The sequence below is a fragment of the Vicia villosa genome, linkage group LG2 (genome assembly GCF_029867415.1).
Source record: "Vicia villosa cultivar HV-30 ecotype Madison, WI linkage group LG2, Vvil1.0, whole genome shotgun sequence".
In the NCBI taxonomy this organism is placed as follows: domain Eukaryota; kingdom Viridiplantae; phylum Streptophyta; class Magnoliopsida; order Fabales; family Fabaceae; genus Vicia; species Vicia villosa.
This window is the reverse complement of record NC_081181.1, coordinates 84,277,141-84,303,931: the sequence shown is the minus strand read 5'-3', so window position 1 is coordinate 84,303,931 and position 26,791 is coordinate 84,277,141. Positions and strand designations below refer to the sequence as shown.

General features: G+C 37.4%; 1 protein-coding gene across 1 annotated transcript; it reads right to left on the bottom strand.

The window, feature by feature from the left end:
- Window positions 1-11,856: 11,856 nt before the first annotated feature.
- Window positions 11,857-26,148, bottom strand: LOC131649500 (uncharacterized). The gene is made up of 5 exons (XM_058919262.1): window positions 25,807-26,148; window positions 25,256-25,756; window positions 24,736-25,189; window positions 24,206-24,636; window positions 11,857-11,985 (listed from the first exon to the last, which is right to left on the bottom strand). Exons 1-5 carry the CDS (start codon window positions 26,146-26,148, stop codon window positions 11,857-11,859), a joined length of 1,857 nt encoding a protein of 618 aa, XP_058775245.1.
- Window positions 26,149-26,791: the final 643 nt, after the last annotated feature.

The following is a 26,791-nucleotide window of genomic DNA, read 5'->3' as shown; positions in this document are numbered from 1 at the left end:
AAGGATGAGAATCAGTGAGTAACTTGATCATGTCAAAGTACAAGAAACTTGAGAACTCCGAGGAGTAAAAGCTAATCATTTCAAATGTCGACCATCAAGGGGCAAGTTCTCTAGAAACTCCGTTGGGCATGAACAGTTAATGCTTCCTTTGATTACCCTGAGGGGAAGAGTTTGAAGACTCCGTTGAGCGTGGTAAAGTTTGTTTCCATGTTTGCTTGACTTCAAAACAAAGAAAGCCTGAGGATTCTAGCAAGATGTACCTAATCAGGGGCAATTGAATCGAGGTTTGACCTCTCAAATTCAGCATATTTGGGGCAATCATGTCGATAAATCTCTTCAAGCTTTGATCAATCTGGGGCAATCATGTCAAGGAATCTCTCTCAAATTCAACCAATCTGGGGCAGTTACGTCGAGATTTGACAAATCTCTCCAAGGATCCACTAGGGCAATTTCCTTCATGGGTCATGAAACTTGGGGCACGATCTTCTGAGTTTTATTGTCCTCTCCCTAATCATAGGAGTTTATTTCTCCTGGAACCTTGGTCTCTCCCCAAGCATGGAGTTTATTTCTCCCGAGAGTTTGTTCCATTCCTCAAGCATAGGAGTTTATTTCTCCTAGGAGTTGTCCTACTTCCCTAAACAAGGCTCGTTACCTGGATTTCTCATCCCCAACGTGGTGAATTGAGGGAATCTCCTCAAGCTAAAAATCCTCCAAGCAGTGGCACATGGTGAGAAGTCAGAAATCATTCTTCAAGTCAAAGAAAAGTGCATCTTACAAATCAAAGTCCAATATCTATTGGCACCTCCACATGGTCCTTAACACTAAGGGGATTCACCCTGGTGTTTACCTCACTAATGCCTTTATTTGGCATCCTGCATATAGAATCCATTGCATATAACTTTGCATCTTCAAAAGCGTAGCATATCCGTCAAAGCGGATCATTACGCCATGGAAAAATTCAAACATACATACAAAGCATAAGCCAGATAATACAAATCAATGCTAAATCAAGCCAATGGCGCATCCCCACAGAAGTTGTCATTTGTATAAACTTCACTTGATATCGGCTACTCCATTAAATCTCCTCCAGCCACGGTGTCAATACCTGATTTTCTCAATCCCCAAAAAGAAATCTTATCTTCTATCTCCAATTTGGGTCGGATACAATACCTTTCTTCGTCAGAATAGTTGTCTCCGAGGTTATCTCCCGTGTGCCGCGCGAAGATTAGAGTGCGAATGAGTGGGGGCATTCAACCCATTTCATTTTTCAATCGTTTGAATAATCATACTTGGTGTGTGGCGATTCGAACGATTGCCACTCTTGAATAGTTACACCCCGCCTTTTGGCCTGAGGGATCAATGTAACTCTTATGCTTCGTCAGCATCAATATCCCCGTAATCCCCCGTGGTTACTGTCATCTTATTGCCGAGCCTAGTCGTCCCTAGTCTCCGTGATTCCTTCCCTCGTACGGAAAATTTTTAGGTCCAACCCCGTGTTGCGTATCCTTTGCCTTCCGTCACACTCGTCTGCGTCATTCTTTTGATACTCGTCTGTATCTCCTTTTGATGCTCGTATGTGTCATTCTTTCGATACTCGTCTGTATCTCCTTTTGATGCTCGTATGTGTCATTCTTTCGATACTCGTCTGTATCTCCTTTTGATGCTCGTATGTGTCATCCTTTCGATACTCGTCTGTATCTCCTTTTGATGCTCGTATGTGTCATTCTTTCGATACTCGTCTGTATCTCCTTTTGATGCTCGTATGTGTCATTCCTTCGATACTCGTCTGTATCTCCTTTTGATGCTCGTATGTGTCATTCTTTCGATACTCATCTATATCTCCTTTTGATGCTCGTATGTGTCATTCTTTCGATACTCGTCTGTATCTCCTTTTGATGCTCGTATGTGTCATTCTTTCGATACTCGTCTGTATCTCCTTTTGATGCTCGTATGTGTCATTCTTTCGATACTCCTCTGTATCTCCTTTTGATGCTCGTATGTGTCATTCTTTCGATACTCCTCTGTATCTCCTTTTGATGCTCGTATGTGTCATTCCTTCGATACTCGTCTGTATCTCCTTTTGATGCTCGTATGTGTCATTCTTTCGATACTCATCTGTATCTCCTTTTGATGCTCGTATGTGTCATTCTTTCGATACTCCTCTGTATCTCCTTTTGATGCTCGTATGTGTCATTCCTTCGATACTCGTCTGTATCTCCTTTTGATGCTTGTATGTGTCATTCTTTCGATACTCATCTGTATCTCCTTTTGATGCTCGTATGTGTCATTCTTTCGATACTCGTCTGTATCTCCTTTTGATGCTCGTATGTGTCATTCCTTCGATACTCGTCTGTATCTCCTTTTGATGCTCGTATGTGTCATTCTTTCAATACTCATCTATATCTCCTTTTGATGCTCGTATGTGTCATTCTTTCGATACTCGTCTGTATCTCCTTTTGATGCTCGTATGTGTCATTCTTTCGATACTCGTCTGTATCTCCTTTTGATGCTCGTATGTGTCATTCTTTCGATACTCCTCTGTATCTCCTTTTGATGCTCGTATGTGTCATTCTTTCGATACTCCTCTGTATCTCCTTTTGATGCTCGTATGTGTCATTCCTTCGATACTCGTCTGTATCTCCTTTTGATGCTCGTATGTGTCATTCTTTCGATACTCATCTGTATCTCCTTTTGATGCTCGTATGTGTCATTCTTTCGATACTCCTCTGTATCTCCTTTTGATGCTCGTATGTGTCATTCCTTTGATACTCGTCTGTATCTCCTTTTGATGCTTGTATGTGTCATTCTTTCGATACTCATCTGTATCTCCTTTTGATGCTCGTATGTGTCATTCTTTCGATACTCGTCTGTATCTCCTTTTGATGCTCGTATGTGTCATTCTTTCGATACTCGTCTGTATCTCCTTTTGATGCTCGTATGTGTCATTCTTTTGATACTCATCTGTATCTCCTTTTGATGCTCGTATGTGTCATTCTTTCGATACTCGTCTGTATCTCCTTTTGATGCTCGTATGTGTCATTCTTTCGATACTCGTCTGTATCTCCTTTTGATGCTCGTATGTGTCATTCTTTCGATACTCGTCTGCATCTCCTTTTGATGCTCGTATGTGTCATTCTTTCGATACTCGTCTGTATCTCCTTTTGATGCTCGTATGTGTCATTCTTTCGATACTCGTCTGTATCTCCTTTTGATGCTCGTATGTGTCATTCTTTCGATACTCGTCTGTATCTCCTTTTGATGCTCGTATGTGTCATTCTTTCGATACTCGTCTGTATCTCCTTTTGATGCTCGTATGTGTCATTCTTTCGATACTCGTCTGTATCTCCTTTTGATGCTCGTATGTGTCATTCTTTCGATACTCGTCTGTATCTCCTTTTGATGCTCGTATGTGTCATTCTTTCGTTACTCGTCTGTATCCCCCTTAAAACACTTGTCTATCTTACCTTCCCACCATGCATACTTCTACTCCGACCACTTCCATGTAGTAAACATTTCCTTTGAGAACCTTGTATTGGCACCTTGGGCTACGTTACAAGCTCTCACCATTCATCCAATGACTCACTGTAAATATTTCCATCAGAAAAACAAAAATTCTCTTTCCCCAGCCGATATCAAAACAAAAATGAAGGAATAAAAAACCACTCCATCTCCTCAGGGCAAATTTCAGGTCTTCGGTATTTAATCTTCTTCTACTTCGAGTGTTCGAAAGGCTGGCGCCAATCTCGCCTTCGAGTATAAGACGATTAAATAGGGGCAGCTGTCATACCCCAAATTTGTCCTACCCTTTAACTTCTAACTGGCTTAGGCTTTGCATTCACGTACATACATCACTTAGGTCATAATCCATACCCATGCATTCATATCATAGGTGTTATTCAAGGGCTAGCAAGAAAAAGCTCCATTGCAAAGAAGTGTGATCAGAGAATGAGAAAACTGAGGTATAATCATGTGGCTCTATGTTCATTGAAGTCCTCCTGGATTGGGGTGTCTCTCTGCTTCAAATCAGGGCATTGATTAGAGGGTACAAGCTTGCAAATCATCTGGTTCTTTAAATCAGGGTTTCTTTGACCAAAGTCAACCAGTTGACTTTCTGGTCAACATTTAATCAGAAGTGGCTTCTATGTGTGGAAAACTTCTCATACTGACTGTGTGGATGTGTTTGTTTGACTGGATGTGAGTGGAAGAGATTTAATCGGGAATTTCATCAATAGTCGGAAAATCAGAACAGTTGACTTTTGGGTCAAAATCGGGGAAATTATTCAAATATTGACTTTTGATGAAAAATCGGGCAAGAAAAGTCAAAGAATGGATAAAATCGGGAGTTCGACAAAAAGTTGCCAAAGATAGAAAAATAACAAAAATAGAAAGTTTCCAACACTTAGAAAATATTTTGGAGTTTTAAATCTTGATGAGCAGCCCACTTCGGCACTGGATTACACGTGTCAAATGGCATTTTCTGGAAAAATTCCCAACATCAAAGTTGCTCCTCTCATGGAGAAGAACAACTTTATAGTTGGACACTTCTTCATTTGAAGCTTGCATGAAGAGCTAAAGTGGTGTGAAGTTTCTAAAAACTCATTTAAACCAGGGCACAATCCAGGTCACAAGGCAGGTCATGACCTGGCATTTTCACAAACACATGGCATGCCAAATCTCCAGCCATCTTTTGAGCTCTATAGAAGTGATATGAATGCAAGCTTGGTATCATTCTCTTCTTTGCCATATCCTCTACCCATCTGAACAAGAATGGGTACAATTGGACAAATAATGAGTGAGATACGAGCCTTCAAAGTGGTGCCCCAACCCTGACCAAATCCTGCAGGCAGCCATGACACAGAATTCTGGGCACGCAACGCATTTCAGCAAACACGTGGCGGGCCAAATGTCAAGGGCTCTTTCTTCCTCCACAAGTCTCTATCTTAAACAAGCCCGGTTCTAAACTATTCTTTGTCATGACCTCTATCCATTGAGACCAGTATCGCTAATTTTGGACATGTATTGATCAAGATAGAGAAGCTCAAAATACCACCCTCACAAAGTTGCAATCTGACTGCATGCACAACCCAATTCCTTGCCCCGCGTGTACAGTGGAAATTGCATGAGTTCGAGGCTGTTTTTTTTCACACTTGCAGGTCTTATCTTGAGATGCCTTCAACATCAATATTGTTCTATCCCATGCCCTCTTTGCTACGACACCATTATTGCACCATTTGATCATCCATGGCATGAGATATGAGTACACAAAGTGGAGGTTTGGGCATGATTTTGTTACAGCCATTGTTGCTGCAGCATAGAGTATAAAATTATCCCATACACTCTCCTTATGCCATGATACACCATGCAAATACCATTCATTTAAAAGTTTGCATGAAATCATGCATGTTGCAAGTTTACTCACCAAGCTACACAACCATGTCAATACACAAACATAATATGAGTGATCTTTCTTTCTCTTTTTGCATGTTAATTGAATTTTTGCTTAAACAGAATTGACACAAAAACATTTTTACCTAATTAGAAATTTTTGAAATATTGTTCCTTTCTAATTGAGCTTTAGTTAGTGTTTTTTTAATTGATTGATTTTTTTTTATATTGTTTTCTTTGTTAAATTCAAACTAGTCTCTTTCATAAATAAAAATGAAATTGTTTTGTGATTAATTTCCTTCATGTTGGTGAATATATTTTCATAGATAGTATTACATTTTAATTTTCTTCCTTTTGTGAATATTTTAATATTTCGTATCTTTTCCTTTTAGGAATCAAACAACAATTAGGATTAGAGAATAGGCTAGTCTCCCCCTTTTTTCATTCTTTTTCTTTTTCAACATAAAACACTAATAAAAATACTTGAATAAATTCCCCATAAAAAATACAAAGAAAACACTTAAAACACTAATAAAAAAGTGAAAATCTTAAAAAGGGAATGGAAGCTTGAACATCCCTTGCTTTAGGGAATGTTCGAGTGCTTGGATCTCCCTTGCTTTAGGGTTCCATTCGGGCGTAAGTTCCCACTTCTAAAAAACACAAACCATAGAGTAACTCGAGTTTCCCTTGCTTTAGGGATTTCCTCGAAGCACTCAAACTCTCTCTCTCTCTCTCTCCTTTCTTAAGGGCATTGTTATCTCCGCTCTATTGCATCCTAGGTCGATCCCTTATGCAAGAGCGCGAGCGTTAACGCCGCCCAACTAAAAAACACAAAAACAAACAGAAACTATGGAGCCGAACTACGGCGCTCTGATTCCTGAAAGGGATACGTAGGCATCAAGTCGCGGGGCTTGAACGAGCACATTTGTAAATATTCCTTCTTTTCCCCGTATTTCTTTTGCATTCATTCGCATATAGACATAGACATAGTACACACCCTTTAGATAGAAACAAACATAGGTGGATACCATCGAGTACGATGGGCGCGAGGGGTGCTAATACCTTCCCCTTGCGTAACCGACTCCCGTACCTTGATTCTCTGGTCGCAAGGCCCTGTTCCTTCCTTTGTTAGGTTTTCTGATATTCCTTTCCCTTATGATATAAATATATTGGTGGCGACTCTGTTCATTTTTCGCGAGCGTGCGACATCTCTTTCTCTTCTCATGCTTATGGTTTTTCAAAGTTCTTTGGCAAGAAGAATCGTTTTCTTCAAACCAGAGCTTCTCTTTGGAAAGTAAGCATTCTAACATCTCAAGGGGGCTCATTTGAGGTGATCCAAGCACCTGGATCACTTCTGTAGGTGGAGGAACACCATTGTTGCTCTCACTTTGGAGCTGTTGCAATTGGAGGTCCATAGGGTAATTCAGAAGGTTTCCAACAAAGCCAAACATCCAGACACATTGCTTAGGTCATAGTGAAGTTGTTCAGATGGCTGCAGCTCATCTGTAACTCAAGATTCATCACTCTCCATGTCCACTTGAAGCTCAAATCGAAGGTGTCGGGTAGAGCAATTCAGAAGGATTCAGGCCACAATAAACGTCCAGTTAGCATCACTAAGTCCCAAGGAAGCTTTTAGGATCATTCACACAGCCCAGAAGTTCCTCATCATCCTCACGACCTCCATTTTCAGAGGTAAGTTTTTGAACTCCACATCTATAATTTAAGTACTCTTTGTGATAAAGCTCGATACTATCTTGTTCAGCATCATCAGAGGATTGAAAACCCTCTATCATCATTCATTTATTCATCTTGTTTGTCATTTAATTTTAAATTTAGGGTTCATATATTCTTCATGTTTTCTGAGAAATTAAGTAGCTATAGTTAATATAAATGATTGTTAGTTACATATCTGGATTCGTGAGGAAATTTAGAGCAAGATTGATGTTTACATCATGCCATTTAGTTGAGAAACCAGAGAGTTAGGAATTTGAAAATCCTTGAGCTCGAGGAAGAAGATGACTATGGTGGCGCGCGAAATTCAAATCCATGGGCTAGGTTTATTTTATTTTGAATGGTATGCGTTTTATAAACGAATTCATCGTATGCCCTAGTGGCCTCACATACACCCTTAGTCTCCTCATGCCTCAAGTCTGGGGTTCGAATCCCCCTCGCCCCATACTTTTTGTTTCTTTTATTTTTCAATGATTTACCACTTTTTTTGAAACATAACCAAATGGGTGTGTGTTATAATTACCAAGCGCGCGTTGGCTCAGTGGTGTTATTTTGAGCTGGTGACTTAGAGGGCGTGTGTTCAAACCATGGTGAGACCAAAACCCTATTTTTTATCAATATTTTGTTTAATTTTCTTCACAAGCTCAACCAATTAACTCACCTATCAAATTAAATCATTTTCATCTCATTTTTCACACACTTGTTGTTTAATATATCTATTTTGTGAATAATCAAAAAAATCATAAAAATATTATTTATTTCATATATTTTTATTAGGTTAAAAATAGTATGTTTTAAGTGTTTTCTTAAATACTTTGAAAATATATATATCTTCATTTTGTTTTAACCTAATTATTTTGTGAATAATTTTATGATAAAACCCTAATTATTTAGGTCTTAATTAGGTATAGATTTCATCTCTGCCTTAATTAAGTTGACTTTTGTCAATATTCAAAACTGTTTTCAATCTCTGATTAAGCGGACGATTAAGGTTTTCAAACAACAAAACCTTATATCTTTTCAATCATCATTCAACTGTTTTTTTCATAAACAGTAAATCATTTTCATTGGGCCTCTAATAGAGTGTAAGTCCCAACACCTTTTTCTTTTCTTAGTTTGTTTTCCAAAACTGTATTTACAAAATCTTCTTTCTGTTTTCAAAACATTCTTCTGGTATTTGAAGGGCATTATTCCCGGTGAAACTCTTCAGATACCTATGTGACCTTTGTCCATCTTCACTTCTTCTGTTTTCAAAACCTTTAACTGTTTATAATAAATATTCAACTGTTATCAACAAAACAACAAAAATTGCTGGTAAGGCTTTGTACATACTTCTTCAAAGGCCTCCACTCCATCCAGGTTAGGCTTTACAAGCTTTCAATTTACAGTCTTTATTTAAATTATTGTCAAATATAGAACTGTTTATATATATTAGAACTACGTTTGAGTGTAAACCCTAGGACAGTTAAACTATATATATATTATAGGAATATGGCCTAGGATTGAGAATGTCTTCCCGGTGAAGGCTCTTTCCTAATTAGAGATCTGTAGTTCAAACCCCCAAGATGAATTATTCCCGGTGAAACATCTTGGCAAAAACCTTAGAACAAAAAAATAGGACACATCCACCCAAAGAGGAATTATTCCCGGTGAAACCTCTTACCCATTTGCTTAGAGCCAAAATAAGTTCAAAACCACATAGCTTTCTCTTGTGCTATAACAAGGACCCTCGATTAGCCTCCTCTTGGGCTTTGTACAAGGACCCACAGGCTTCTTAAAAGCATTTCCAGCTTCCTCTTGAGCTTGTATACAAGGACCCATCAGGTTTCTTATAAACATAGGAACAGGTCTTTAGTTACCTTTTAGCCTATCCTGGTGAGTTTCTTCCATTCTTTAAACCAGACTTTAAACAAGCTAAGTTTGTCTCAATTTCACATTGAGCACACCTTTTGGAATGAGAGACATGGACAGTCTCTGTCACCCTTATCTTCATCAATATTCCTTAGCAGAGTCTAGGATCCATGTTTTGCTTATCACCAGCAAGAGTCAGCCTTAATCTTGGGCTTTAAAACAAGAAGTCTCCATTAGATATTCTTTCTGCCATTTTAATTATTCTTCCATTTTAATAAAAATCCCTGGAAAGGGTTAGCCTCCACACATTCCTTCATTTTAACAAAAACCCCTGGAAAGGGTCAGCCTCCAAAATCACTCCTTCAAATCCAAAGATTTATTCCTTTAAAGGGATAAATTCCCCAAAAAGAGTCAAAACCCCTGGAAAGGGTCAGCCTCCAAAAAAAACATGATAAAAATCAGTCTTTTAATAGTCAATTTCTCCAGCTGAGTCAAAATCCCTGGAAAGGGTTAGCTTCCAAAAACATAAAAATAATAAATTAGTTTGTTAGAACCTCTAGCAGAATAAAACTCCCCCAGTGAGTCTTTCATTTGTAGCCACAACCTTGGGCTTTGTACAAGGCAGATAAACCATATTTCCTTGTGTCAAAGATTCCTAATCTCAAGGATCTTTTCTCCATAGAGTCTTCCATACTCAGTTTCTTTAAAAGTCTGCCACAACCTTGGGCTTTGTACAAGGCAGAAAATAATATTCCCCTTAGCTAGAGTAGCCACAACCTTGGGCTTCATACAAGGCACAAATTAATAACCATCCTTAGTAAGAGTCATCCACAACCTTGGGCTTTGTACAAGGCACACAAATAGAGTCATCCATAGTCTTAAAAAACTCAGTTATCCTCAGCAGTCAGCCACAACCTTGGGCTTCATACAAGGCACACAAATAGAGTCTCCCTAAGTAGAGTCAGCCATAATTCCGAGCTTTGTACAGAACACCAAATAAAATCCATCAAATAAAAACTCTCCAACTAGAGTCAGCCTTAATTCTGGGCTTTGTACAGAACACAAAAAACTCCTTAGTTTAAATTCTCCCCAGTAAGGTTATCTCCCAGAGTCAAATAAATCAATCAAAAAGCCTCAAGCTTGGGCCTCATTCAAGCCAGCTAAAAAATCAAATCTTTTATACAGTAGGTAGACATAGCTTATCTCTATAAAGAGATCTTTCTCCTATCTCACCACATTCAAACAAACATTTCAATTTCAATTTCAATTTCAATTTCAAACATTCTCCCATTTAGGACTCTGAAAGGCATGCTCTGAGGCAAACAAACCCAGACTTGTATACTTTCCCTAATTTGGATGAGAATCTTTCTTTCATTTAAGAGAATGCGACTGGCATACTTGCAAACATACAAGTAAGGTCCCTATCTTAATGAAACGAATCCAGCTTTTCTGTCACTTTAAAATGTTTGTGGTGGAATAGTAGAAATACCTCTCTATAAAGATGACTTCATGTCTCTTTACTGTAAACACAGATTTAATTCAAAGCTTCAACCTTGAGCTTCAAGCAAGGCACCAAAAATAATTAATTTCCCTAGTTAGTTCCCCGAACTACATTAAGCTCTGACTTCCACTAGGGATATGTAGGCATGAGGTTCACAAGGAATCTTAGCGAGCTAATAAAATACCAAAAATAGTCAGTTTGTCTGTCTGTCTGTCTGTCTTTTTAAATCAATTTAATTCTCTCTCCTAACACAAAGGAGAAACTTTCCCAATCATTAGCAATAAACACAATCACAATGACACAGAGAAGGTTCCCGTAGAGTACTACGGATATGTAGGGTGCTTAAACTCTTCCCTATGTATAACCGACCTCCCGAACTCCAGAATTTCTAGTCTAGGTGAAATCCCCACACTTAGCAAACTCCTAGGGTTTAGTTGAGATCTTTTTTTCCCTTTCCTACTCGTAGGACAATAAGAAAGTTTGCGTGATATCGTAGGAAGAACTGAAACAAAATTCATCCCATCCCGGGCGCATTCTCCTTCCAAATTTCACGTGAAGGGTCTAGCGTGCCGTCCTCCCAAGTGAAACGGGGAGGTAAAAAAAACGACACCACAGTTGCTAAGGACTTTGTTTATGCTTATGAGGTTTTTATCCTTGAGAACAATGAAGTTCATGTTGGGTATGCCCTATCAATGAAGGTGTAACTAAGAATGCTGGTCTTAGTAAAAAGTATGGCAAGAATTCCTAAAAAATGTTGAAAATAAAAAGGTTGTGTATAAGGCTAAGATGACTCCTTACAATAAGGTTCCTACTTATGGCAAAGACAAATAAGACACCTAAGAGGAAGGAGAATACATGTAAAAATAATATATCTATAGTTGTTAGTGAGAAATCATCTAAGAAGAAAAAGGCTGCCCAAAAAAGGAAAACTTCCTCGATCACAAAAGATGTAGAGCATGATATTGAGGAACTTGTCACACAGATATTGCATGAAAATATGAAGATTAATGAGCATGGTGTAAAGGGTTTTATAAATGTTAAAATTTTTATTGAAGGAAAGAACCTTTCCAAGAACTCTCCATCTGTTCCTATTCATTCTAAAGAAAGTCTCGTCAAATGGAATTTTGCTTACAATAGGAAAATGGATCTTGATAAACTCTATGTTGAAGCTTTGAAGTATAGTGAATTTATAAAGTTTACTAGTGATGCTTAATCTTTGAAGACAATGTTGAATGTTGGATCTTGTTTTCCTTAGTTGGTGAAGGAACTTGTGGTTAAACTTCCTATTATTTTCCTCTCTTTAATTTATGGAGTTAAGAATGATGGTATTGCTCCTGTGTTGCTAAATTTCAGTTGCAAGTTGTTTACTAGGAAACATGACACTGGCATTAGTCTTCCAATGCTCCCATTACTAATAAATTTGGTTTAGTTGGTGATGAAGATATGCCTAATATGGAACCTATGGTTAGGCCGGTGAAAGTCGCATTCTCAAGACACGTATCCATGAAGCCAGGACTCTACAAGAAATAGTTTTCATATCCACTTTAAAAAAGGTGTTTCTGAAGGTCTTGTTAAAATTCTAAGTCTGCAATCAGATGAATTATGTTGTTGCATCCCTGGTTTTCTCTACCAGGTAAGAACTCATGCTACCTTAGAATATGGAGAATTTTGTCTTTATCAAACTGTTAAACATGTTGAGTTTCATGTCATCCAGCCACCTATTGGCATTCCATCATTAACTTGTGATATTTTGAGTATTCAAAAGAAATAAATTGGTAGTATGTGTTATTATATTCTTGTTTTATGGTACTCGTTCCCATTTTGAGGCAACCAGGAGGATATGATGATATGATTATATGCAATAAATACTATTGCTTCTATTTGGTGTTCCTAAGAAGTTGTGGGTTGGTGTTATATATAAGCTGACGCTTATGGGTGTGATTTAGTTAATATGTTTATTTGGTTTCGTTATGTTGTGAAAACTTAGTAAAAGTGTCCTGAAGAATGTGCATATCATCATGCTTGTTTATAAGATTTGCTGATGCTTTGTTGGTTTCTCAAATGTTTTTCTATTCTGGCTCTGTTTAGTCATTTCTCCATTGATTTATACTCTATCTGTTGTCTCTTTTGAGGAAACTACGGGGATAAAAAGGCACACCACAATTCTATTACTTCTCTTTGAGTTGCGCATGTATTATTTGTGGTGTGTTTCCTTGAAGAAGTGTTTAATCTGTGCTATCTGTGCTTTGCCTAAAAAAATAGCCAAAGGGGGATTGTTATTTGAAATTTCCCAGGTATATGCATAACATATTCATACTGATATCTTAATAACAAAATTAATGTCAAGATAGATGTTCCGACATCTTTTATGACATCCTGAACATAATTTTAAAATAGTGTGATTATGCAGAAACAAAAATAACACACAGAATTGTTTACCCATTTCGGTGCAACATCACCTACTCTGGAGGCTACCAAGCTAGGAAGAAAGTCTGCAGTAGTATTAGTTCAGAGCCTAAACAAGTCCCTTGCTTACAACTTTTCATCCTAATCACTACCTTGTGCAACCTCTAACTAAGAACCTTCTAGATATGAGAAATCTTATCTCACTTCCAATCACCGCAGCGATGTCTAACAGTCCCAGTCCCAGTCCCAGTTACTGTATCAACGACCTTTCACCTAATTGAAGATCACACTTCAAATAAACAAGTCACAACCTAGTGACAAGAGAAGACTACACTTCCAGTAAAATATACTTAGTCTTGATTCACAGCTTCAACTAAGAATAGAACTTGAGCTTACTTAAAAGCTTTGATCAAGAACAACACTCAACTCTAAATTTAGAAAGCTTAAAGAGTGTGAACAAAAACTCAACTCATTACCTAAAGGCTTCCGAGTGAGAAAAATAATGTCTACCACAAGTATCAGAAGATACAAAGGGTGACGTACATCTCAAGTTACACAAGAGACTCTCAAAACCCTTAAATCCTAAATCCTAATTTACAAACTATGAAATGATAAAAACAAAACAGAAGCAAAATACTAGGTCTAGGGTTGTCTATATATAGTCTTCAGAAGTCTTTGGGCTTCAAATTATTTATCCACAAATGCTTGATCCACACGCTTACAACTCTATCATTTTTGTAATAAACTCTCCTTAAATCTTACAACAAATCTTCAGATCTTTAATCTTCTATTTATAAATATTAATTATGTTGGAGATTTGATTTCCTTGTTCTAGATAAAATCATCTTGACTTGCAAAATATACTGAGATATATCTGGAATAAATTTCACAAGATCCAACTATATCTGTTAAGATTTAAAACAGCTTTGCACTAATGTTCTTTGTCATGATGTTATGAAATATGTTAGAACAACTATCATTTCAAAGAAGCCCTAACTCTGTTGTACCAAAACAATTATGCTTGAAGTCCAATTTTGTTGTATCAGTTAGGATGTTATGACATTCTGTTTGTCATCGTCACCAGAGGCATGTTTTAGCAAAATTAAGGCCAACCATCCTCAAAGCTTATGGAGCTAACAATCTCCCCTTTTGGAACATTTTGGCTAAAACACCTTTTGCACAAAAAACCTGGGAAGAGGACCAAGACACAAGCTACATGCTAATCATGTATACTTTGCACATGAGGGAAAAGATATCCTACAGTTCAGATCTATCCAAGATACTCCCCCTAAATCCCAGAACCAAATTTTTGTCACAAGGAACCTAGAAAACATCCCTTGTAGCCTCAAGAAACCAAAAAGAATTCTACCTTATATAATTCAAGTTAGAAGACCACGTGACAGAAGCAGTGCTCATTAGAAGACTATGTAACAGAAGAAAGAACACAACATACATGATATTGGACCATTCGATAGAACATCATGTATAAAACCATAACTTAAGTAGCAATAGAAACAGAAACAGAAAACCCTTATGACATATAGCCATACTCCCCCTAAAGTTAACAACACAGTGACAAAACCCAATGACAGAAAGAAGACTATTCTCCCCCTTTTTAGCCAAAAATTGACAAAATCAGAGTTGAAACAATAGCAGACTCACAAAAAAATGAAAACAGACTCTTTCCAACCAACCAAAAAGAAGAAAAAAAAGTAAACTACACCCACGAAACAGTCACAGGGACGAGAAAAAAAAATCTTTGACATACGCAAAGAAACCTCACTAAGTTCTAGATAATTTGTGTTATAAACCTTCATAATGTCAGTACTTTTTGGAGGTTTAATTCATGACAAACGCAACTTGTGAGAATGTTGAGGACAACGGGGTATATACACACAAGGAAAGTTGTAACACCCTTCTACCAAACATGCATATTTAAATATAATTAATAACAAAAATCACCTTCAAGGGTGTCACACATCATAAAAACATAAACACACAAATAGTCCTACTCCATAACACGGGTTACCGAAAGAATTTACATCATACATTTTCATACCTGGGATGTCACACGACATCCAAACACATTTGAACAACAACGCAACAGAATACATTCAAAACATATTTTTCAACGATAACTAAAACACCTTAATGGTTTCATAAAATCCTTTTCAACTTAAATCAATCATAAAAGAAATATTCTACTCTCAACAACATAAAACAGAGCTCCAACAAAAGAAATCAACAAAAATATCAACATAAAAGGTTCCCATCCCGATGTTACATGATAAGAGCAAGACCCTACTAAAATAAACGACACAAAGCCGAAGTTATTTTAAGAGCTATCTTTCCACTTACTTAGCAAGCTACTCCTGAGTAACTGCATGTTACTCATGTAGAGGTAACATTCAAACAAAATAGGTGAGTTATCATAATCAATTAACAAAGACATTATTGAAAGAGCAGCACATCTAATAACATATCAACATGCTTCAACGTATATGTACAACATACTCACACCTTGTTCATCAAATATCACATAGTCATTCCTTTCATAAAACATCATATCATCACGTAACAAGATATCTCAACACATTACAAGTCAACACAAGATTATTAACAAGTTGTGTAATGTCACATAGATTTAATGCAAGACATCAACTCAATACATGTGTGATAATTGCCAAAATTTCATTATTTTGAGTATATATTTGTGGTACTTATTAATTCTATTCTTTTGGTTTTTAGAATAAAATCTCAAATTTTGTGTAAATATTTGTATACTTGAGTTTTGATTAATTTTATGTACCTTTTAATTGTTTTCCCTTCATTTTTAGGTATTGATGCATATCATAGCCTTGAGCGATAAAATGTCGAAGGAATGACTTCAGATACGCAATTTTTGAGCAATAAGGAGAAAATTCTGCAGAAGCCTGTTAAGCCAAGTTGTAGCGCGCTTATAGTTTTCAATAACAGGGCCAGAGCTGAGATTTGAAACTCGCTTAGTGCGGTAAGCCCGCTAAGCGAGGTCACTTTTCTAGGTCCATATATTTTCCTCCAGAGGTGGTTTAGCTTGTTAATAAATATAAGCCCGCTAAGCGCGGTGAGCTCGCTTAGCAAGGCTATGGGAAGTTTGTGTTTATATACTTAATTTTACACATTTCTAGGGTTATTGTTTTGGGGACTTTTGTGTCCCTACTCCATCAATTTCATTCTTAGGTTAGGATTAGCTTAGAAAACAATTATGGAGCTTGCATTTGGATGATTGAAGGTGGATTGATCGTCGATCGGAGCTGACAAACCGAGAGATTTTTGGTTCATTTCTCTTCCTTTTTGTGAATTCTCTATTAGTTGGGTTTTGTTTATGTTTTTACTTTGAACTCATGTATATTTGTCGCCCATGGCATTATATTTAATTTGATTTATAAATCTGTGTTGATTCTGTTCTTAGATTTTTGCTCTGTACTCGGGGTTTAGGTTGTTATTAATATATACAGCTCAAATCCTTATCTAGGATGATTATATGTTAGTTTCTAGACTCTAGATATAGATTTAGAGCTAACAATATTAATGGGTGTTGAAGCTTAATGCTTCCGTATTAGTTGTCGTGGGTGAGAGATTGTCGATACGATTGATATTGGTGTCTGGTGTGTTATTTTGGTTGGCTGAGAGATTATTGCCGAGATGATATAGTAGTTCTCTCTATTTTGGGTTAGAAATGACTCAGGGTTTGAGTGATGCTGGATGATACTGATGAGTATTATAGGTTGAGTATAATTTGTCGATAGGTTTAAGTTTGTGACGTGTGAGTATATTTGCATGCCAAATCAGTTATTTCTTTCCAAAGAATGTATTTATTTTCCTGTTTATATCTTTTTACTTTCCGTTAATTCAAACCCGAGCTCAAAAACATAGAAACCGTTGAACGACAATCTAACCAACCATTCTCTGTGGACACTGAAAATTCTTAGTACCAGACAGTCGATGTCTTATCGGATGGTATGACATCCACTGAGACACAGAGCAAAAAATTATGCAGATAGTATACAAAAACAGTAAAGAACACAAATAATTGTTTACCCAGTTTGGTGTATAACAACACCTACTCTGGGGGCTACCAAGCCAAGGAGGAAATCCACTATAAGCAGTATTAATTCAGAGCTAAACTCCCCCGTTTACAACTCTTCACTTAATACCTACCCAATGCAATTTCAATCTAGTGCTAGACCTGAGTCCCTACTCACTCCCCCTCATTCACAATAGTGATAACAAACAGACAATTATAAAAAGAAAATTGAAGACACACTTTGAACAAATCTTTATCTTGCTTATAAGCTTCAATCAAGAGACACAACAGTCATGCTTAAAAGCTTAGAGTGACACAACCAAAGTACAAAACAAAAACACTAGTCCAATACAATTATCTAGGCGACAATTGCTTGGCTCACAAGAGAATCCTAAAACACAAACACACAGTGGAAACACAGACTCAAACATCGTTCTTCAATCTCTAAATCTTTGAGTCTTCAAATTAGGATTAGATGCCCTTTTATATAAGATAGAGCATGGGCCTTGGGCTTGAGAAACAAAAATTAGGTTTAATTCACTTAAACCAATCTCCACGATTCAGAGTCCTAAATAATAGGGCAGCAAGAATCACTTCGAAATTAGCACTCAAATAATATGTTTCCTAAAATACCTCCTGAGATAAATAAGGAAACAAACAAACAGACAAAAATAGAAACAGCAATCAAGCTGTCATAGCGTGATGTCACGACATCCAGCTTGACATGCACCGTGAACCCAGTATTAGCAACCTAACACATTCTGCATAGCACACCATAATAAAGTCATGACATCAGTCAAGACAACAACACAAACAAACATTGTTTTACCACAAAGGGCAGCCAATCAAGAACATCTACAAACTCCCCCTTTGGCAAATTTTTGGCTAAAACAATATGGTCACCATCAGAGAAACACATCAGTAGAAAAAAAACTAGCATACGACCAGAGAAGCAGAATGGCTAATACTGACACACATACCCAATAAAGGCATAAACAACACCACATACTAAGTCTGCACAACATACAACCAGCATACTCATCTCAGAATTCTACAAGATAGCTACACTATCAAACACACATCAGCTAGCTACTCAACTGGCTTGATCATTAAACAAAAGACAATTAGCCAAAAATTCTGAACATAATAAATTCTGGGGTGATAGTACTACTCCCCCTATTTAGCCATAAATGTTACCAATGCAACATATCAACACATTTTAAGAACCGACACATATCCAATAGAAATCAAAATAAATGACATCAAAAGATAAAAAGAGATCTAGTCATCTGACTCAGAGCCTTCAGCAGTGTCATACCCTAATTTTTGACCCCCCTGAGATGACATATCTTCAGGATTTTCATCAGGTCAAAGCAAGTACCCAGAGCAGTCACTTCTTCATCTGGCATTTAATCAAGGATGTTCAAAGACAAGAAAACTCAGGCAAAGGATCAACCAATAGAAGGATTGGTCTCTAACACAATCATAAGACTCAAAAGCTTCACTTTTATATTCACCTATGATTGATTAGACACTCAGTCATCTGAGTACAGGTTTACTCAAGTCACCAGACTAGGGTTTTTGAGCCTATCAAGGACTGAAATCAGGGATCACCTTTGGGAAACCCCAAAAAGCTCCAAGACATCTATTAAAGACTTCTATCATCTTCAAATGATCCATACAATAAAATCCACTGGACATCACACCTCAATTCAAGATCCACAGTCACCAATTTCATCTGGTCGACAATTAGGGTTTTTAACCTAATTCATCTGGATAGTTGACTTTTAATCAGGGCATGGATCCAAAACTCAAGACATGATTCAAGAACCTCTACTACCTCAATACAACCCATCTACATCACTCATTTGAGGAGAAGATCTTGATTCCACACAAAAGTCCAAAACCTCACTTTATTTGGAAAAAGTCAACTGTATGGGATCACCTTTGACTTTTAAGATTTTTGGTCAAACCATGACTTTCAAAGATCAATATCATCAATATATGGATATTAAAGTCATTTGACCAAAGAAATTCAAGAAGAATCATCAAGGAGCGAAAAGTCGGGAATTAGGGTTTTTGAGGGCATTGTGGGAACTCAAAATTTCACCTACACAACTCAAAAAACTTCCAACATGAAAGTTGTAGATCTTGCAAAATAAAAAAACATCTTACATAGCAACTCTTTTCAAAAGATCAACCATTTAAGAGATTTGGAAATTTTGAAGTTTTAGGTCATAAAGACTTAGAAAATTTTCTAAGTGTTTTAACCTAGTTTTCTTCCAACTTTGGCCTCATTTTTCAAAAATTTTCCAAAGGATTCTGAAGAAACCATAAACTAATGATTTGAAGTAGATGTTTAGGGCTTTCCAAATTGTGTTCAACCTTCTCCAAATTCATTTTGAGCTAAGAGTTATGCTTGTTCAAAGTTGGCCTCATGAAGTGAAATTATAGGTCATGCCTCATTTTTGAACTTTGAAATTTTGTGCACATGACCTCACTTATGGATGCTACACGACCCATAACACATCTGAAAACATGCCATGCATTCATTTTCACCATAGCATAAGAATTGAGGAAGATTCCCAAAACAAGAACATGTGATTATGTAATGATTACATTTGGGAATTTATGGCAAATTGATGAATCACCCAAGGAATCTTCTCACCAACCAATTAGAGCTCATTTCTGTCTCAGAATTGTCCCCTAAGATCAAGCAAAATCGAGGGCTAGGGGATTGATCAAATGGAATCAAAATTCTCATCATTGCATAAGAGATATTTGCAAACTTCCTTCATGGCCAAGAAAACCAAATCAACCTCACTAAGCAAGCTCACTCCTCTGCAACTATACTGAACCATTTGCCTATAAATAGGAGAGCATATCTCAGTAGAAAAGCACACCAAAGCAACATAATTCTTGCTTTCTCTTTTCTTTCTTCATACTTAGTTTTTTCAAAGGTCCTTTGGCAAGAAGACTCGGATTCTTCAAACCAAAGCTCTCTCTTTGAAAGTAAGTATTCAAACACATTGAGGGAGGCATTTAGAGGTGATCCAAACCTCTGGAACACTTCTGGGCGTGGAGAATCATCATCTTCACCTCTCATTTGGAGCACTTGCAGTTGGAGGACCACATAACAATTCAGGAGGTTCCAAGCAAGGTTAAGCATCCAGGCACATTCCTTAGAGTATAGTGAAGCTATTCAGATGGTCGTAGCTCATCTGTAACTGCAGATTCATCATCCTCCATGTTCACTTGAAGCTCAAATCGAAGGAGTCGAGTAGAGCAATTCAGAAGGTTTGAGGTCACAACAAGCATCCAGTTAGCATTACTGAGTCCCAAGGAAGCTTTTAGGATCATTCATACAAACCCAGGTGCTCTCCAACATCCTCACGATCTTCATTTTCAGAGGTAAGTTTCTCAACTCCACCTCTTTAATTCATGTACCTTTTTGGATAAAACTCAACACAATTCTATTCAGCATCATAAGAGGATTAAAAACCCTCTATCATCAATCATTTATGCTTCAGTATAGCCATTTAATTTAATTTTCAAATTTTAGGGTTCTTCACGTATTTTAGATAATTCAGTAGATGCAGTTAATATAAATTCATATTAGTTACATATCTGGAATCGTGAGTGAATTTAGAGCAAGTTTGGTCTTTACATCTTTGCGAATGGTTGAGAGTTGAGAGAGTTCAGAAATTCAAAATTTGAGAGCTTGAGGAAGAAGATGACAATGGTGGTGGCGCGCAAATTTCAAATCCCAGGGCAGAGTTTATTTTATATTTAATGATATGCATTTCATAAACGAATGAATAACTTGCCCCAGTGGCCACACATGCGCTCCTAGTCTCCTCATGCCCAAGGTCTGGGGTTCGAATCCCCCTCGCCTCAGACCTTTTGATTTTATTTTCTTTCTTGCTTCTATACACTTGAACACTATATGAATTGCATTGAAGCCAGCTTACTATCACCACACGCGCGTTGGCTCAGTGGTGTTTGTTTTGGGTGTGTGACCTAGAGGGCGTGTGTTCAAACCTTGGAGGAGACAAAACCATTTTTTTTACCACTAATTCCCTTCATTTTTTCTCACAACTTCACACAATTAATTCACCTATCAAATTAAATCATTTTCACTTCATTTTTCACACACTTGTTATTTAATATACCTATTTTATGAATAATCAAAAAATCACAAAAAAAATATTATTTATTTCATATATTTTAATTAGGTTTAAAATAGTATGTTTTAAGTGTTTTCTTAAATACTTTAAATATATATATTTTCATTTTGTTTTAATCTAATTATCTTGTAAATAATTTTATTAAAAAACCCTAATTATTTAGGTCTTATTTAGGTATAGATTTTATCTTTACCTTAACTAAGCTGATTTTTTGTCAATTTTCAAAACCGTATTTACAAAATCCTCTTTCTGTTTTCAAAATATTCTTCTGGTATTTGAAGGGCATTATTCCCGGTGAAACTCTTCAGATACTTATGTGACCTATGTCCATCTTCACTTCTTCTGTTTTCAAAAAAAACATTAACTGTTTATCATATATATTCAACTGTTATCCATCAACTGCTGGTAAGGCTTTGTACATACTTCTTCAAAGGCCTCCACTCCATCCAGGTTAGGCTTTACAAGCTTTCAATTTACAGTCTTTGTTTAAATTACTGTCAAATATAAACTGTGCATATATTTGTTTAGAACTACGTCTGAGTGTAAACCCTAGGACAGTTAAACTATATATATATTATAGGAATATGACCTAGGATTGAGAATGTCTTCCCGGTGAAGGCTCTTTCCTAATTAGAGATCTGTAGTTCAAACCCCCAAGATGAATTATTCCCGGTGAAACATCTTGGAAAAAACCATAGAATCCAAAAAAATAGGACACATCCACCCAAAGAGGAATCATTCCCGGTGAAACCTCTTACCCATTTGCTTAGAGCCAAAATAAGTTCAAAACTACATAGCTTTCTCTTGTGCTATAACAAGGACCCTCGATGACCCTCGATTAGCCTCCTCTTGGGCTTTGTACAAGGACCCACAGGCTTCTTAAAAGCATTTCCAGCTTCCTCTTGAGCTTGTATACAAGGACCCATCAGGTTTCTTATAAACATAGGAATAGGTCTTTAGTCACCTTTTAACATACCCTGGTGAGTTTCTTCCAATTTAAGCCAGAATTTAAACAAGCTAAGTTTGTCTCAAATTTACATTGAGTACACCTTTTGGAATGAGAGACATGGACAGTCTCCGTCACCCTTATCTTCATTAATCTTCTTTAGCAGAGTCTAGGATCCATGTTTTGTTTATCCTCAGTCAGTGTCAGCCTTCATCTTGGGCTTTAAACAAGAAGTCTCCACTAGATAATCTTTCTGCCAATCATCTTAACAAAAACCCCTGGAAAGGGTTAGCCTCCAAGTTCAGTCAATAAACAGTTAAAACCCCTGGAAAGGGTTAGCCTCCATTCATTCTTTCATCTTAACAAAAACCCCTGGAAAGGGTTAGCCTCCATTCATTCTTTCATTTTAACAAAAACCCCTGGAAAGGGTCAGCCTCCAAAATCACTCCTTCAATTCCAAAGATTCATTCTCTTAGGAGATAATTCCCCAAAAGAGTCAAAACCCCTGGAAAGGTTTAGCCTCCAAGTTCAGTCAATAAACAGTTAAAATCCCTCGAAAGGGTTAGCTTCCAAAAATCATTCTTTTCAAAAGATAAACTCACCAGCTGAGACAAAATCCCTGGAAAGGGTTAGCTTCCAAAAATCATTCTTTTCAAAAGATAAACTCACCAGCTGAGACAAAATCCCTGGAAAGGGTTAGCTTCCAAAAAAAATCAGTCTTTTAATAAATAAATCCTTCAATAGAGTCAAAAATCCAACAAAAATAGTTAGCCTCAACCTTGGGCTTCATACAAGGCACCAAAACAATAAAACTCCCCTGTTAATAGTCAGCCTCAACCTTGGGCATTGTGCAAGGCAGATAATAGAGTCTCCCCAGTAAGTCCTTCATCATTCAGGTAGCCACAACCTTGGGCTTTGTACAAGGCAGATAAACCATACTTCATGTGTCAAAGATTCCTAACATCTAGGATCTTTTCCCTATTAGAGTCATTCATACTCAGTCAGCCACAACCTTGGGCTTTGTACAAGGCAGAAAATAATATTTTTTCTAGTTAGAGTCAACCTCAATTCTGGGCCTTGTACAGAATACAAAAATTCCTTGTAATTAACCCCCAGTGGAGTCATCTCCCAGAGTCAATAAATAATACATTAAATCAAAAAGCCTCAAGCTTGGGCCTCATTCAAGCCAGCTAAAAAGTCAAATCTTTTATACAGTAGATAGACATAGCTTATCTCTATAGAGAGATCTTTCTTCTATCTCACCACATTCAAACAAACAAACAAACATTACATTTCATCTTAATCAAGTCTCCCATTTAGGATTGTGAAAGGCATGAGCTGGCAGTAAAACCCAGACATGTGGTAACTTTCCCTAATTTGGACGAGCATCTTTCTTTCATTTAAGAGATACTAGCATACTTGCAAACACACAAGTAAGGTCACTCTCTTAATGAAATGAATTCAATCATTCTGTCACTCTTTTTAAATGTTTGTGGTGGAATAGTAGAAATACCTCTCTATAAAGATGACTTCATATCTCTTTACTTTAAACAGAGATTTAATTCAAAGCTTCAACCTTGAGCTTCAAGCAAGGCACCCAAAAAATAATTAATAATTAATTAGTTCCCCGAACTACATTAAGCTCTGACTTCCATTAGGGATATGTAGGCATGAGGTTCACAAGGAATCTCAGCGAGCTAATAAAATACCAAAAATAGTCAGTTTGTCAGTCTGCCTGTCTGTCTTTCTTTTATTCAATTCAATTCCTTCTCCTAACACAAAGGAGAAACTTTCCCAATCATTAGTAGTAAACACAATCACAATGACACAGAGAAGGTTCCTGTAGAGTACTACAGATATGTAGGGTGTTTAAACACTTCCCTATGTATAACCGACCTCCCGGACTCCAGAATTTCTAGTCTAGGTGAATCCCCACACTTAGCAAACTCCTAGGGTTTAGTTGAGATCTTTTTTCCCCTTTCCTACTCGTAGGACAAATAAGAAAGTTCGTGTGATATCGTAGGAAGAACTGAAATAAAATTCATCCCACCACGGGCGCATTCTCCTTCCAAATTTCGCGTGAAGGGTCTAGCGTGTCGTCCTCCCAAGTGAAACGGGGAGGTAAAAAAAACGACACCACAAGCAGCATCCTCTTTTTCTTCCTCAGTGCCATCTTCAAGACTGGCATCTTCATCCTCTTCCCCTTCAGGGTCAACATCTTCTCCTTCCTCAGATCCATCAACATCTTCTTCATCAGCATTATCTACAAGCTCAGCATCACATTCAAGAGAGTTGGTCAATTTCTCAAGGCTCAGCTTCCTTGCTTCAAGCTCCTTACATGTTTCTTTTAGCATAGCTATAATTGCTGACTTACTGGCTTTAGAGCTCCCATGGGGTGTCTCGGCAGATGTAATGATAATGTCAAGAACATGGGTTCCTTGGAAGAGCTTATGATGAAAGAGTAAAGGGCTTGCTCTTTTGCACACAGAATCTTTGTCATTCAGAATGTTGGGAAATTGATTCAAGATAATTCCATAAATAAGGGAGGGGAAGGCAATGGGGCCTTTAACAATATAGCTACCAACATGCTTTAAAGTTTGCTAAAAAATATAGACCCCATAGTCAACTTTGGTCTTAGTACCAATAGCAAAGATGAATTTACCTAGAACAGCAGAAACTGTAGACTTGTGCTGAGTTGGCACCCAGTTGGCAGCTCCAGTCCTGTGAAGTATAGCATACTTCACACTTAGCTTGCTAGCATTCAACTTTCCTTTGACAGGCCACGTCTTGACTTGTCCAGCAGTAATTACCTTGCACATTTTATTGTCAGACACTTCCAGCTCAGGCTTAGCTTCATTGGATCTTTCCAGAAATTTGTTGATCACAGTGGGGGAGAAGTTAACACAATTTCCCCTGACAAACACTTTCAAGTAATCCTTAGCTTTCTTGTTGGCACAATCTTCATGTAAATTCACAATGAACCCCTTCACAAGGACTTCATAACACTTGGAGAATTGAGTCACAGTTTTTATCAGCCCAGCTTCATGAATGAGATTCACAATCTCTTCACACTCAAGAGCATTCTGAGCAAGCTTCCTCTCTAAGGCCAATCTTTTCTAATAGACATATTTCCATCTGATTACACTGGATGGATAGTGAAAAGAAATATTATTAATAGGCACTTCAGGGACACTAGCAGCAAGCTTGCTAGTAGAGGCCTTCTTCTTGGGAGGGATGTCATTGACATCCAGAGCAACATCAAAATCTGACTCATTCTCAGCAATAATTCTAGCCTTTCTCTTCATAGGCACCACTTTGCTCCAAGATTTCTTGGGGCCAACAGAAGTGGGCTTAACCACTGTCTTTTTCTTCAGAGAGTCCTCATCCACAACTTGCTCCCCTTTCCTTCTCATAAGCCTTTTGGCTATACTTAGATTGATAGAAGCAACCAAGTCATCATCAGAGAGATCATCAAGGTTGATCACCTTATCAGCATTGGTCTTCTCAGGTTCTTTCTCTTCAGCTTGACCACCTTCAGTGTGGCCCTCATCCTTATCAACAGAAACATTACCATCATCTTCACAAGGTACCTCTTCATCATCCACAACAACAACAGGGACCTCAGTATGATCATCATCAGCAACAACATCGTCCTTACCAAAAGTCTCTTCCACATCATCATTCTTATTATCATTATCATCCATATAACGTCCAAATTAACAGCATCATTCACATTAGCAGCATCATCAACATCATCATTAATAACAACGTTTTCTTCATGAACAGCCGCATCCATATCCTCATTTACTTGGACAGATTCAATAACATTACCACTAGAACCTTCTTTAGTCAATTCTTCCCTAGAGGGAGGAACAGAGGATTGAGAAGTATAACCAGAAATAGCCTTTTTAGGTCTTCTTGTTGTTTGTTTGGTTCTTCGTGCATGTGATGTTCCTGGCTTCTTTGCCACAAAATTGTCTAGAGTCACCATCTGTAAAGAGGTGACCTCAAGAATCTCATTAGGGTTAATGGGAATATCCTCTGTACCTTGAACATGAGTAGAGGAAGCAGACATTTTCGAGGGAGATTGAGGGTTTGACTGTTGAGACATTGAGAGAGACTTTGGAGGAGATAGAGAGAGCTTGTTATTTCTGTGGTTGGAGGAGAGATGTGAGAAGTGCAAGAGACTGAACACGAAATTATGGTAATGGGTTGAGAGGTTAAGAGGGAATGATTACACTCGGAGAGGGAGATTTAAATTTTGACCAATCATAAAATTTAATTGTAATTGCTATAATTCCTCATAGAGGCAAATACCCAATTTGCTTCTCAAGTTTTCAAATTGAGTAGCATCAAGGGGCTTTAGTAAAGATATCAGCAATTTGTAATTCAGTAGCCACATGCTTTAGAGTAACCACTCTGTCTTCCACAAGGTCTCTTAGGAAGTGGTGTCTAATATCAATATGCTTAGTTCTGCTATGTTGAATAGGATTCTTTGAAATATTAATAGCACTTAGATTGTCACAGTACAATGTCATGACATCCTGAGTGACATTATATTCAGACAGCATTTGTTTCATCCAGACCATCTCATCCTCAGATTATATTTGATTGACAAAATGCTTAGCCATCTTCTCTGACATCCCACCAGTGACTATATCATCCACATATATCCGAGAAATCATGAGTTTTTCACCTTTATCCTTCACAAAGAGGGT

What these genes read in the sequence shown, in the direction of transcription:
- LOC131649500 (XM_058919262.1), bottom strand. Translation starts at nt 26,148, where the DNA reads ATGTCTGCTTCCTCTACTCATGTTCAAGGTACAGAGGATATTCCCATT. An exon ending in ATGTTGATGATGCTGCTAAT is followed by an intron (nt 25,757 to 25,806) that starts GTGAATGATGCT and finishes AATGATAATAAG; the next exon opens with AATGATGATGTGGAAGAGAC. An exon ending in AGGATGCTGCTTGTGGTGTC is followed by an intron (nt 11,986 to 24,205) that starts GTTTTTTTTACC and finishes TATTTCTTGTAG; the next exon opens with AGTCCTGGCTTCATGGATAC.